The sequence below is a fragment of the Pongo pygmaeus genome, chromosome 8 (genome assembly GCF_028885625.2).
Source record: "Pongo pygmaeus isolate AG05252 chromosome 8, NHGRI_mPonPyg2-v2.0_pri, whole genome shotgun sequence".
NCBI lineage: Eukaryota > Metazoa > Chordata > Mammalia > Primates > Hominidae > Pongo > Pongo pygmaeus.
The window spans coordinates 135,534,071-135,549,759 of NC_072381.2; the positions used below are offsets into that span (position 1 = coordinate 135,534,071).

Sequence of the window (15,689 nt, forward strand, 5' to 3'; positions counted from 1 at the left end):
AACACCTTCCTTCCCCTACCCTCAATTTCTACTCCTACGTTGCCTGACTCCACACACACAGACGTGCACACACACTACATACGTACACAGACACACACAGGCACACATACCATATATACCACTCACACACAAATGTTGTCAGGCAATAGATTTCAATGTCAAAAGTGAATAATATGGAAGCTTATTAAGACTGCTCCTTTGCTATTTGCCCTCAATAAAAAAAAAAAAGAAAAAAAAGATAAGGCTAATGACAATGCTGGTATCCAGAATCAACGCGGGGAGCAGAGGCTGCATGGAACCAGGAAACACCACGTTTTGCATGCTGGCTTTTCAGTGGTAACTCCCTACCCGTTTGAGCAATAAAAACCAATAACCACACATAAAAGGGAGCGAAGGAGCATTAGCAATGGGCAACATTGAAGGGCCTGACTGTATTTTTAACTTTCATGTCCAGGCTCTCGGGACTCATGTGGCTTATCACCAGGATCAGCCCTGCCAGCACTCTGGAGTGCCAAGCTTGTGGACTACTGACTGAGCCCTTGCAGGGGACAACAAAGGCCGGAGACCTCTGTTAGAAACAGCAACCTTCCTCCCCAGGAGAATCTGTCCATTCATTAGATGATTAACGCAGGTAAGAAAACAGAAACCAATCTAGGTATATTTCAAACAGAGGGACTGTAACAGGATTTGGCTACACAAATGATGGAAGAGATGAGAAGCCAAATGGGGGAGCTGATATGGTTCAGCTCTGTGTCCCCACCCAAATCTCATCTCGAATTATACTCCACACGTGTTGGAGGGGAGCCGGTGGGAGGTGACTGGATCATGGGGGCGGACTTCCCCTTGCTGTTCTCGTGATAGTGAGTTCTCATGAGATCTGGTTGTTTTAAAGTACACGGCACTTCCCCTCTGGCTCTCTCTCTCTCTCTCCTGCTGCCATGGTAAGGCATGCTTGCTTCCTCTTCACCTTCCACCAGGATTGTAGGTTTCCTGAGGCCTCCCAGCCATGCTTCCTGTACAGCTTGTGGAACTATGAGTCAACTAGATCTCTTTTCTTTATAAATTATTCAGTCTCAGGTAGTTTGTGTGTGTGTATGTGTGTGTGTTTTTTGGCTTTTTTTTTTTTTTTTTTTTGAGATGATGGAGTCTCATTCTGTCACTCAGGCTGGAGTGCAATGGCGCAATCTTGGCTCACTGCAACCTCCACCTCCCAGGTTCAAGCAATTTTCCTGCCTCATTCTCCCAAGCTGGACACTGACAGGCACCAGGTAGTTCTTTATAGCAATGTGAAAATGGACTACTATAGGAGCCAAACACTCACAGGGAGGACAAAGGGAGGAGGAGGTGGACCTCGCAAGAGATGGGCCCAGAGGGACTACTCTGCAGGAGCTATGTCCTGGGGGAGGGCTGAGAGAGAGAGAGAGAGAGAGAGAGAGAAATCCTCTGGCCTCCTCCTCCTTCTCCCCCACATTCCTGTGTCCTACCAATGCCTCACGTTGGCTGGATTCTCCCAGAAGTCAGAAGCAAAGGAGTCTGGGAAACACAGTCTCCACAACACAGAGGAGGGGCAGACAAAGGAGGTCGGAGCTGAGAAAAAAACAGGCAACGGGCTGACCAGTGACCCAATAAGATCTGAGGGTGGCCCCTTCTCCAGAGGATTCCAGCACTGAGAGGCTACAAAACGTCAGAGACCAGAGACCACTAGGAAAACACGGTGCTGAGGAAATATCATCACGTCTCCCCTCAACCAATATCCTAAATCCTTTCTACAGTTCTCTGCCTTATAAGCCTTCCTCCCCTTTTCATGTACCTTCTTTTCATTATTTTGGAGACCTCTGGCAGACCCCTAAGGTTTCATTTAATTGCTCTGAATTTGCAAGGAGCAGCTTCATTTCCATTTTACACTCGGTTACCATGTGGCCTGTGCACACGCAAGCCGCGCAGATCCGGGAACGGAAGGCTGCAGCCCAGGTGACTGCCCAGCGTGGAAGCCATTAGTGGCAGGAAAGGAAGCCTCCTAGCGACGGCGATCATCCTCTACGGGACTTGCAGCCCCAGACAGCGCACAACAGGGAGAGCAAGCAGCCCGACCCTGGGCAGAAGCGGACGCCCTGGATGCTGCAAGACCGGGTCCCACCACATTCATTTCGATCATCAATAACATGAGCAGGGTGATTCAGGGCTACGAGGTGACGCTCCTAAATAATAATGTACAGCAGGAGATAAACCCTAACAGTAATTACTATAAGAAACCACCTCAGTCACTCCTGCAATAGTAACCATTGTAACAATGGTTACAATGCGCCAGAATGGGTCAACAGAAATAGACCGAAATGCAAACTTGGAAAATGAGGTTGAAGAGGTCTACCGAGGAAGTCCTTGCATATGAGAAAATGTCAAAACCCTCTATGTGTGAGAAACAACTCAATCATAAACGTAAGGAAAAGCTTAGGAACAGAAGGACCACCAAGCTCAGACGGCTATACTGAGAATTCAGAGCAGAACAGATCAGATTAGCTGACATCCTACGAAGGTCAAAAATACACTAGAGAATTCAGGATGCAAAGGAGCTTACTGGAGAAAAGCCAGCAAATAAACTGAGAATCACATGTAAGTTTCCCACTAGGAATTCCACACAAACTACCCCTCACATCACTTTGGCTTCTCTCTGACCAAGAGAACCATTCTGAGCTGCCTACGGGCATCACGGGAGAGTGGGCAGGCCCATGTGTAAGCGGGCATTTGTGAATGGAACTGCAAGTTTAATAAAGTCTTCTGAAATTTGGAATTGTGCCCCATTGGTGATTTATTGTTAAGCACGACTCCCAGGGATCTTGCATTTCTAAAAATACTATTTGCTTTTTATTTAACACTGAACCTTTTGATGTTTTATAATACAAAAATAGTGTCTTATTATTTTAAAAGCTTAGGAGAGAAACTAGCCATATTATTAGAAGAAGAAGATATATGCAGCTATAGTCTGTTCAAATATCAAGAGGTGTGACTTTTCAAATTCACATTTCAATCTTTATTTACATTAGACTTTCAGAAATAGTGGGTGTAAATATTAAAACGCCCAAGCCTGGGTGAAATTTTATTGAGAATAACTACAAATAAAAGGAAACTGATTTTTTAAAGTCAGTTTCTGAAATTTAGATGAAAAGAATATTGAGTATTAACAAAAAAAATGATATTTACATATCAATGAAGGTTTTCTGCTCATAGATTCATTTCCAACGAAACATAACAGAGGCAAGCTTGGGGAATTACAAAGAAAGGAAAAACCCTAATCAAATAGGTACTGTTGTTCAAACAGAATATTAGCCAAAATGATCCAATCAGTTGCTTGAACTAAATTTTTTTTTTCTTTAAGCCATTCATGCCAGAACACAAGCTCTCAAAGCAATAAGAATCTGGACTACATTCCAAGTGTTTGCTTCCAACAGATGGGGGGGATGTGAAAGATACATTCCATGGAAATGGGGTGGGGACAAACAAGGCACTGGTCAGTCATCGGCAAACAAGGAATTCAACCCCAATGGAGGCGTAGTTCTCAAAGTAAGCATTATTCGTTTGTATTCTAGGGTATGTTTAACAGTTACATGAATCAACCTAAGCATACTAAATTCAAGTTGCTGGATCTTTAATTTCAACATTGTTCAGAATTACAACATAGAATGCAACATAACCTATGAAAATTTTTCTAAAGAGAGTACAAAAAGTAGCAAAGTATACCTTCATGGAATGAGTTACATACTAAACTTTGTTTTCCTATTTGTCTAAGGACTTCAGATAATTAGAGGTTCACCCTGTCATCAGACACGGTGATGGCTGTCATGGTTTTAGGTCTTCGTTTGAAACACAATCAGTGCTTATCATTGTAAAACACAGTAGCTTACAGTATGTTAATTGAGGATCTCCATAATTTATTGACTCAATCTTTTGCTTATCAAAAACAGCAATACATTTCTCTAAAGATCTTTAGGGGGCAATCTCAGAAATACACATGAACACACACACAAATTCCTGGTTTCTAGGTGGAATTTAAATATAATTCTATTTTATTGCAGTATTAAGATTTCAAATGTAAAATTAAAGAAACCCAAGAATTATAGAGGTTATCAAAGACATATTAACTTGTTCCTGGAGTACGTTCAAAATTAATAACAAAGGTATTATTATGCTAATATATACTTTATGATATTCTGCCCAGTAGAAGAGACTGAGAATCTGACTCTGGCAGTTTCTGACCTCCCTTTACTTTGAATTAATGGTGTGAACACTGTGTTTCCTTCTGAAATCTGTGATTTATGTGAAGTTTACGATAGAAACATGCAAGAAAAGCATAAACAGGGAAAAGAAAAAAGCAATGTTGATTGCTATTTGAAAAATTAAATGAGAAAGATCTTTTCTCCAAGATGTCCTTAAATGATTCTCTACTTTAACCAAATCCAGTGGTCCCTTTCCTAAACCTTTCCTAAACCCTGTTTTTTAGAAGGAATTTTAAATGTATTTGCAATTTCTATTTCCAATCTGAAGCTGGACACAAATTAGTTTGTACCCCGATAGAATGCTAAGAAAAGCTTAAATCAATTTTCACCTTTTTATTTATGTTCCTCATTCTTCAGAAACGTAACTGCAGTTTTTATTAACTTTGTTTTATGGATGTAATATTTAAGAAGAAGTCTATCTTTTAAGTCACAGCAAGAAGGTTAATGCACTTACAGATTCCCCTGCAATACATCTTGGGCAAGGCTGGGCTGAGCTCCTTCCACCATTCTGAGAAATCTAGTTAACAAATCACAGTTGCAGATATATCAGAACAATGATTATTTACACTTTCTATTAAAATATTTCAACATGCTCACAACTAGTTTTGTGGGAACAGGAACATACCCCTGTACTTAGCCTCCCCTGGCCACTCTCTGGCCTCGGTGCTGGGGGGCAGCCTCTTGATGGAGGCTTCCGGTCCTCTGGGCCCCAGGACGCCAGGGCACAGACGTTCACCTGGTGGCAGTCACGCTCGTGCCCACTGGCTTCTAATCTCCTGCATGCCCGTTTCTGAAACAAACAAAATTTCACTTTAGATGGTCTCATAAAGCATACAACACTCTAATTGAATTTGCTTTCAGAAAACTTCAGCTGCAAATACAGACCCCTGTGGAGCTGGCAAACTTTATAGGGCATTTGAGGAGATGACTTTAAACTTTATCTTTTCAGAATAACAATCATCCACTACATTTAACCTCATTATTTCTTGCATTGCCTGATATTTACTTAGCTTTATACATTTAAAATAGTCATTTCAAATAATTTTGGCTGAAACTCTTGTAATAAACTATGGTGACTGGTTTATTGATATTGAAAATGTGCAAAACCTATAAATTTTGTTCAAGAAACTAGTTATATGCTTTTGCTTAGTATCAAATTACATACTTTCTTAATACAATATGAATAATTCACAGGTGACTACTTCTGTGTCTCACTGGCACTGAAGAGCAAATTAATTTTATTTATTTCAAAGGTTGCACACACAGTCCATAACTGATAATCTTTGGGAAAGTTAGCATTTGGTTTTTACTACTATGTGAACTAAAGAAAATAATTACAAAAGGAATCCTCTAATGCTAAAGGAAAAAAGTACTCAGTTTGAAAGTCCCAAGACTTTGTGTATTTTTAGGGTAACAGTGTTGTAACTGACACAGAGTTTCAGAGGCAGGAGGACCTCTGTAAACAGTCATGGAGGCCACCCTGGCCCAGGGCCAGCAATCCACCCCAGGAACCCTGGCAGCCAGCCCAAGAGGCCCCGCTGCTGGACGGCCCCGATGTCAGAACACACTTCATGGTACACTGGCATCTCCCCAACCTCTGCAGTCACTTGCAAACCACCTTTATCACTTTTGTAAAATGTATTTATTATCCGTACTACTATTATTTAATATATTCTTAATGGACTTTTTTCACTTAATGCATTTACATAATATAGAAACCTTATGACAGACTAGAAATGATGCATTAAAAATGGGAGATGAGGGAAAAGGAAGAGAGGAGAATTCTTATTATTGTATAGTTCATTATTGTATAAGCAATAGGTGAGTATTAACTGATGCTGAAAAAAACTGAGAATCAGACAATAAAGGGTTAAATAATAAAACAGGGGACCTAAGGATATTAAATCGGTTTAAATACAAATAATCACTAGAAAATACAAATCCTTCTACACCCAAAATTTTAAAAGAACAAGACCCAACTATACAGATGCACTTAAAATCAAGTGATTTTGAAAGGCTAAAAATAAAAAGGATGGACCAAGGTATAATAGAGAAATAAAAACAAAAAGAGAGCAGGAGCAGATCACATAGAACATAAGCCCCAAAGTGTTAAATACAACCAAGGACTTTTTTTTAATGCTAAAAGCCACAGTTCACAGTGAAGACATAATACTCATGAACACCTATGAGCCGAACAATACAACCATAACCTTTATCGAACAAAGACTACAGGAGATGTGAGCAAACACGGTTAGAAACATACTAATAACAGGAGGTTTCATACACCATTCTCAGTACAAGGCAGAGCAAGTATACAGAAAACAAGTAAGGAGATAGATTTAAACAACATAATCAACCAAGGTTGACCTTATGGACACATATATTGAACTCTATACCCTGATAATAGAGTATACACATTCCTCTCAAGAACCCACATCACAGTCACAACTGATGGCATTAAAGGAAAAAACAATGATTTCTGTAGGGTAGAAACGTAACCAATACTTTCTGATTATAATGCAATGAACTATCAATTATTAACAAAAACAAAAAAACAGAAAGGCACTTCCACCTGGAAATTGAAGAGTCTTATTATTTCTTAGGTCACCAACTGAGAGGAAAGAATTTAAAAAAAAAATTACAATGAAAACACCACATGTCAGAATCCATGAAATACATTTAAAGCAGTAATCAGAGAAAAATTCATGGCACTGGCACTTTTATCAATAAAAATCAAAGAATGAAAATTAATTAATAATTCCCAGCCAGGCACGGTGGCTCATGCCTGTAATCCCAGCACTTTGGGAGGCTAAGGCAGGCAGACTGCTTGAGGCCAGGAGTTTGAGACCAACCTGGGCAACATGGTGCCCTGTCTCTACCAAAAAATATAAAAATTAGCCAGGCATGGTGGTGCACCTGTAGTCCCAGCTACTCAAGAGGCTGAGGTAGGAAGATTGAGCCCATAAGGCTGAGGCTGAAGTGAGCTGAGATCATGCCACTGCACTCCACCCTGGGTAACAGAGCGAGACTGTCTCAAAAAATAAATAATAACAATAATAATTCCCAGCTCATAAAAACTAGGAAAAGAACAAGAAAGCAAAACAATAGAATACACAAAGAAAAAATGAAGGAGAAAGCTAAAATTAATGAGAAAAAAGAATATATAAGATAAAATTAATGAGGTCGAGAATAGAAAAACAGTAGATCTAATGTACAAATATAAATCCTGGTTTTTGGAGGGAAAAAAGTAGACAAACCACTAGTTAAGTTACTCAAGAAACAGGAGGAGTAAATACAAAAATAGAAAATAAGAAAGGACACATGGGAAATAACCAATGAAACAAGAAATTATAAAAATCTTAAGGGAATATTTCACAGACCTCTATGCAAATGAATTTGAAAAATGTAGATGTAACTGATAACTTCCTAAGGATAGTCTGATTACCAAAACTGATCCCATTAGAGTTAGAAAGCTTAAACTGATGATTTCCCAGAAGAAACAAAAGAGTTATTAAGTAACTACCCACAAGCCCCAGGACCAGATGGTTTCCCAGGGGAATTCTCCCAAACCTTCAAAGGCCAGGTAATGCCAATGCTCTATGAAGAAGATTCTAGCACACTGTCTCCTTTTATGAAGCAAATGTAACACTGATAAACCAGACAGAAAGAAGAAGAAAATACAACTACACACCAATCAATTGCTCGATATCGATGTAAAAATATGAAATGAGGTCTAAGATATTCAAAATATTAGGAAACTCTCAATGTAATGTACTATATTAATAAACATAAGGAAATAGTGTGATGACCTCCATAGATTCTGAAAAATCCTTTAACAAAATTTAAAACTTATTTACGATAAAAGTTAAAGAAAACAGGAATTGAGGGTTATACTGTTAAATTAATAAAATACACATTCCTTAATTCATTACTAAATGGGGAAAAACTAGTAGCATTTCTACTACTATCAAGAACAGGGCAAAGATGCTCACTGTCTCCATTTCTGTTCAACATTGTATGAGAGGTATTACCCAATATATTGAGACGAGAGAAATCAATCAGCATTATAAGACGGGGTAAAGCAGTAAAACCACTTCTATTTGCAGTTGATAACCATATATATCTGGAAACCCCCAGAGAATCAATGATAAAACTAACTCAAACAATAAAAGAATTCACTAATACAGAATTAACAAATAAAAATCAATAGCTTTCAAATACAAAATAATAATCAGAGAAAACTCCATTTAAAATAATTGCAACAAGGATTAAATATCTAGGAACAAATTTAACAAGCATTGCACAAAATCTATACAAGGAGAATGTAAGGCATTCTTGAAAGACACTAAAGTAGATATGAACAAGAGAAAAGACATCCCCAACTCTTGGACAGGATAACCCAACATTATAAAGATGACAGTTCTCCCTAAAAATTAATTTGTAAATTCAATATAATCCCAGTAAAACTCCCAGTAAACTATTTTATAGAGTTACACTAGTTGATACTAACGGTCACGATGAAAAACAAATATGCAAGAAGAGCTAGGAAAACCTTGAAGAAAAAAATAAAACAACTCCTGGACATGAAAACAAACCATAGACACTCCATAATTAAACACGGTGGCACACAAGGAGACAAACAGACCAGTGTGGTAGCGTTAAAAGTCCAGATATAAATCAAAATGTATATGAAAGTTTGGTTTCAAATCACTGTGATAAGGATGGACTTTTTATATATTCATATATAATTTTCTTTTTTTTTTAGAGATGAGGTCTCACTATGTTGACCAGGCTGGTCTCACACTCCTGGCCTCAAGCAATCCTCCCATCTCGGCCTCCCAAAGTGCTGGGATTATAGGCATGAGTCACTGTGCCCAGCAGGATGGACTTTTTAATATACGGTGCCAGGACAACTTGGAGCCATTTGAAGAAAAGAAATTTAGGTCTGCACCTCACACCATGAGATGGTTTGGCTGTGTCCCTACCCAATCTCATCTTGAATTGTAGCTCCTATAATTCCCACGTGTTGTGGGAGGGACCCAGTGGGGGATAATTGAATCATGGGGCGGTTCCCCCACACAGTCCTCGTGTTAGTGAATAAGTCTCATGAGATCTGATGTTTTATAAGGGGGTTCCCTTTTGCTTGGTTCTCATTCTCTCTCATGCCTGCTGCCACGTAAGACGTGCCTTTCACCTTCTGCAATGATTGTGAGGCCTCCCCAGGCACACGGAACTTTGAGTCCATTAAACTTCTTTTTCTTTATAAATTACCCAGTCTCCAGAATGTCTTTATCAGCAGTGTGAAAACAGACTAATACAACCACATACAAAACCAAACCAGATGCATCAGGGACCTGAATGCAAAAGATCTAATTATAAAGAACTATGCAATTCCTAGGAGAAAATATGAGTGAATTCTCTAATCTTGGTGTAGGGAAAGATTTTCTAACTATGATTCAAAATACAGAGGCAATAAAATCAAGATTGATAAGTTTGACTATATGAAAATAAAAACTTCTGTAAGGCCAAACAAACAAAAAAATCCTAAACAACATCAAAAGATAACTGATAAAAGGGGAAGAAAAATGTTTGCAACATATACCACAGAAAAAGGGTGAATAACCTGAATATAAAAAACTATTACAAAAGCCGAGCAACAAAGGACCAAAAACCTGAAAGATAAATGGAGAAAAGACATAAACAATTTACAAAAGCTATTAAAATGGTCTTCAAACATGAAAAGTGTTCAAATGCACTCATATTTAAAGAAATACAAATTAAGACAACATCAAGATATCATTTATTATCAGAATGGCAAAAATTGTAGAATGTGGTGTAGCCTCTGTTGGTGAGGCTGCAGGAAAACAGGCACCTCCCGCTTTGCTGGTGAGAATGCAAATTCCTGCAGGGAAATTTGGCAATACCTTACAAAGCTATATGCACATTTTTTAACCCAGCAATTACGACTCTAGAATCTACCCTAAACATACACATCCAACAATGTGGGAAAAAAGCACATTTGCACAGAGTTATTCAATAGTGCAATATATTGGAAACAACCTAAATGCCCCTACACTGGAGAGTGGTTGGATAAACTATGGTACATCCAAGCAATGAAGTACTATGCAACTAAGAAAAGGAAGAGGAAGATTTCCATGAACTGGTCTAGAGTGATTTCCAGAATATATTGTTAAGTGAAAAAAACAAAGTGCAAAAGAGTATCTATAATATGCTATCCTTTGTGTAAGAAAGAAGAGGTTATAAGAAAATGGACACTATCTGCTCATTTCTGCAAAAGAAATACAGGAAGGATATTTGAGAAATGAAAGAGACTGCTTTCCTATAGAGAGTGGGTAGGAAAGGGTTGGGGAACAGGGTGGCATGGGAACAGAAATGAAGAGGGAGTGTATAGCTCTGCATTGAAGCACCAGAGTAACATTTCACACGCCAAAAAGTGAGGGAAAAATGTAAGTAAACCAGGACATAGGGGGAGGGGAACCCAAGTGGAATACAAAAATAATGAACCTAACTACATTATAAATAAGTAACATAGCAACACTGAAAAGAACTACCCCAAATAACTTTTAAAAATACTATTTTGGGCCAGGCGTGGTGGCTCATGCCTGCAATCCCAGCACTTTGGGAGGCCAAGGCAGGCAGATCACAAGGTCAGAAGTTTTAGACTAGCCTGGCCAATATGGTAAAACCCCATCTCTACTAAAAATACAAAAAAAAAAAAAAATTACCCAGGCATGGTGGCAGGCACCTGTAGTCCCAGCTACTTGGGAGGCTGAGGCAGAAGAATCACTTGAACGCGGGAGGTGGAGGTTGCAGTGGGCCGAGATCACGCCACTGTACTCCAACCTGTGCAACAGAGTGAGACTCCGTCTCAAAAAAAAAAAAAATACTATTTTGACTAGAAACTCAAATGCTAAATAAAGACAAAAAGCACTGTATAGAAATGCTGTACTCTAGCTAGTAAATGTGTTTATTACAGGGTTAGCAATTTTGAAATTACTTTATTGGCATTGGATAAATAAGTAAATACACTGTAAATAATAAGAACTAAGTTTCTCACTGTTGAAGAAATAAGCTACAAATACAGAAAAGGGAGAGGCTACAATGAACCCAGTGATGTTGTATTAGAATTTTTAATACATACCCAGACAGAGATATAGAAATATATAAAGATATGTATGTGTGGGTTACTGTGTGTGCGGGTGATACACACACACACACACACACACACACACACGTATATACATCCTAGCTGTGTCCGCTAAGGACAGTGGCATCCTAGTAGCAAGATTATACTAAGCACCTAGAAATTGGTTTCTAAATATCATTTTCCCATAAAAGGAATCTGGACTCCATGGGAAGCAGCTGATTTAGGGAAGGAGCAGGGAATATACAAGATGAGCCCGAAACACTTTATAGGCCAAAAACTTAGAAAGTTCTTGTAAAATGAGGGCATGTCAAAAAGACAAAGGCATCCACCTGAAGAACTTCCTGTTGGCCAAAGCTGGAATTATTTAAGCAATAAAATAAATAAAAACAGCACTAGATAATCCACAGAATAATGTAAATGCCTATTAGTCTACCCATATCAAAAATGATTGAGTAAATAAATAGCTGAGAAGGGAAAGGACTTCCTTACGTTGAATTCTATTAACAAATGCAAAAGGAAAGAGGGAAATGCATTAAGTAAATACCACAGTAAAAATTATTGCGGGCAAGATCTAATAAGAGATGCTAAAATCAGGAGGCAAGTTTAAGGTGAAACTGGATGTTTGCACAGCCTCCAACTATCTTCCCCAAGATTCGTGTTAATTGTAAAGAGAAAAATAGTAACTTTACAATGGATAAAACCATTGTAGTCAAGTGACAAGGTGAACAACAGCAGTAATGAGACGCGATACCATGAACCCTCCTCCGTACAATGTACCAAGATGGCACAACATCACTTCTGCAGTGCTCATGCCACAAATGCACACCCTGACTCTAATCATACGAAAACGTGGGACAACAAATAACCAACCAATAATCACTAAGGGTCGAGGTCCTAAAAGACTGTCAAAGTGTCACAGATTGGAAGAGAGGAAGGAAACACAACAACTAAATGCAATGTGGGATCCTGGGTTAGATCTTGCAACAGAAAAAGGACATTAGTGGAAAAACTGGTAAAATGGAATAAGGTCTATAGTTAACAGTACTACACCAACATTAATTTCATGGCTTGCTAACTATACTAAGATCATTAACAAGCTTAAGTGAAGGATGTATATGAACTCTATACTATGTTTTTGCAACCTTTCTGTATGTCTAAAACTATTTCAAAATAACAAGATTTTTAAAATGAAAAAAATATATATATCTTGCATCCCTAATGTGAGAGAAATACTGATCTAAACCAAATTGCCTTCTCACAAACTCAACCCACTGTTTCTAACTATTCTCCTTTGAGCAACATAAAATAAACAAAGCCCCTTGTGTATGAGATAAACATTCAGATATTTGATGATCATTCTCAGACACTTTGGAGGCTTGTTCTCTCCAACCAAACATCCCTAGTCTCTCTCACTATTCCATTTCAAAGATGTTCTTCAGACTCTTCATATCCTAGACACCCTAGTCCAGTGTTTCTAAATTGCCAATATCCCGCTTAAAATCAACCATGCAAAATACTTTCAATGCCATGTAACTAGCAGAGTAGAATCACCACTTGCCACTGTGTTTGCACAGGAGAAACCCACACTAGGCCAACAGCCCCAGCAACCACAACACACACAGGTCCATGCGAGCTCACCTCCCCTGCAACCCCCTCAGCTTCTCCACACAAACGTACTCTCTCATTCCTGGGGCTTATTAAGCCGTCTTTGTCTTCCTCTTTTTCTTCTTTTAATTTAACTGTAGGCTCTCCTATGTACACTAGTTAAATCTGATTTCCCTGGAATATGTATTTGATTTGTAGCATATCAAGATATATTCAATCCTTATTCTGCCATATATTACAGTAATCGTATTAATCATCTTTAGGACTTTTGCAAATAATGCAGCCTTCTACGTCTTCACCTAAGTTGGATGACAGTTTGAAGAACTAACACCAAGGCTTTCGATCTCTGGTTATTCAGGATCTGCTCAATCCTTACAGTGCAAAAGGAGGTGTGTTATGTTAAAACTGGTTTGCTGTCAACTTTCAATCATCTGATTAAAGGGGAAAAGTGGAAATATTAAGTATTCCCCACATAATTTTACAAGTTTCAATTTTCCCCCATCAGTAACACCATAGTCAGCTAATAGCAATAATATTATTTCCCTTCCTCTTTTCTCAATAACACAGGACTTACTCAAAAGGAAAGCAAACAGGCATGCATGAATATGAATGAGAACCTGTACTTTCTGGATGAAATTTACAACACTTATGAAACTATATTCTACACCTTTTCTGTGTGGTTGAATGACCCTTGGCACGTTAAGGTCAGCAGACTTGTGATTATCTGCAATGAAAAGCTGACATTCTTCAAGGGGCGCAGGGGGCTGAAGGGCCAGGGTCCCGACAGCCTGTAGTAGGAGAAAGGAGAGCCAAGCCATACTCTGCCACCAAGGCGAGCAGAGCGTGGGTTCCACTAGGGAATGTGAGGATGACGTCTCAGTGGCACTCAGCCAGCACAGTGAATTAATTTATTCATATTTTCTGTTACTTACTGTGGATTATTGAGAGCTGACCACATACAATATTGATCTATACACTTACTTGGCAAATAGTTCAGTTATCATGGATTGGCCTGGACCAAAGATAAATGACTGCCACAGAGGCATTTACATCTGGGGCTGCTTATGTTGAACAAGAAGATCTGTCAGCCTTCGCAAAGGCAGATGAAGACTTATGCCAAGCTAAAAAGACACTTGCGCTATATGAATGAAATGAAAATCCTAAGTATACACAAAGACCCCATTACGTAACAATAACTAGAATAGATCAAGTGACCAGCATCCTCATCAGAGAAAGGTGAAGCAGGAGCATGGCCGAGAAATAGATGCTGTTTCAAATGATGCTAAATTAAAATAGCAAACAGGGATGGTGCTGCCTCAATGATAGAAACACATGAAGCTGCCACAGGTCTCAGGAAGCCTTGCTGCCTGTCCTGAGGAGGCAAGAACAACCATTTGTTGAGGGGGACTTTATTGGCGGTGATGGTCCCAAGTGAGCTTAATGAGTGAAATGTCTATAAGGGATAGGGGATTGAAGACCTAACAGTTTGCCAAAGATGAGATTCAAAGCTTTGGTTTCTATGCTGAGAAGAGCCAGCCCTTATACAAACCAGACAAGGGATATCTCCCCAAAGCCCCTAGAAACACACAGCAGAGCCAGAGAACAGGGAGCAGGGTGAGCAGAGCCCAGTGCCAGCTCTGCCACCAGTGGGGATCAGCCATGCTGGCAGCCTCCGCTCTGGGCTCAAAAGGAGGGTGGAGAATAGAGAAGAGGCATGGTTCTCTGACCTCTTCAACAGAAAAGCACCACATGCTCTCTTCAGTCAGCAAAGCAAGAAAATGGCACACTCTTCAACATCAAACACACTGAATTAAGCGTATGTATTACATGTGTTAACACATGAGCAAGCATATGAGTTAAGCCAATATACAGCAAATTAAAATACCAAAGGAGCTGGCCAGGTGCAGTGGCTCACGCCTGTAATCCCAGCACTTTGGGAGGCCAAGGCGGGTGGATCACCTGAGATCAGGAGTTCGAGACCAGCCTGGCCAACATGGTGAAATCCCATCTCTACTAAACATACAAAAAATTAGCCAGGCATGGTGGCACGTGCCTGTAATTCCAGCTACTCAGGAGGCTAAGGAAGGAGAATCACTTGAACCTGGAAGGCAGAGGTTGCAGTGAGCTGGGATCACGCCATTGCACTCCAGCCTCGGCAACAAGAGCGAAACTCCATTTCAAAAAAATAAATTAATTATTTAAATAAAATACCAAAGGAAATCATTAGAAATCACTAATGCAATTAATAAGTCCACAAGAAAATATATTTTATATAAAATAAAATAATCTAATATTTCATTTTGAAGGTATTTTGAGAATTTTTATTGACTAATGGCCCTTATGCTGAAGATCATTTGTAGTGTAAGTGTATAATGCTGGGTAATTCATCCTTAGGTACTAGGAACAGTCGGCTGAGGGAGGTTTCTTCGGTTCAGTTTAGTTCAAGTCCTACCATGATAAAGTTTCTTCTGCAGGATGGAGCAGCTGATATGGATGCCCACTGGTCTGAACACAGAACAGGTAATGCTGGATGGAACAAGATTAAGAAGGCGCCATAGACTGCCATTTAGAAAGAAAGCATTCTTTCCATCAAGTAAAGATTCCTTTCCTATGACATTTTCATTTGGAGAATGACCTTGTAGTCT

At 39.2% G+C, this 15,689-nt stretch overlaps 1 protein-coding gene across 5 annotated transcripts in view; it reads right to left on the reverse strand.

The window, feature by feature from the left end:
- C8H10orf143 (chromosome 8 C10orf143 homolog) overlaps positions 1-15,689 on the reverse strand; it is a 61,394-nt gene that overhangs the window by 23,742 nt on the left and 21,963 nt on the right. For all 5 annotated transcript variants that reach the window (XR_008504907.2, XR_010127491.1, XR_010127490.1 and 2 more), the window contains exons 2-3: positions 4,897-5,061; positions 4,726-4,788 (exon numbers count right to left, since the gene is read on the reverse strand). Coding sequence is in view for 2 of the 5 variants with exons in the window: in XM_054503521.2 (XP_054359496.1) it covers positions 4,726-4,788; positions 4,897-5,061 (228 nt within the window). In the remaining 3 variants the exon portion in view is untranslated. The remainder of the gene's footprint in view (positions 1-4,725; positions 4,789-4,896; positions 5,062-15,689) is intronic.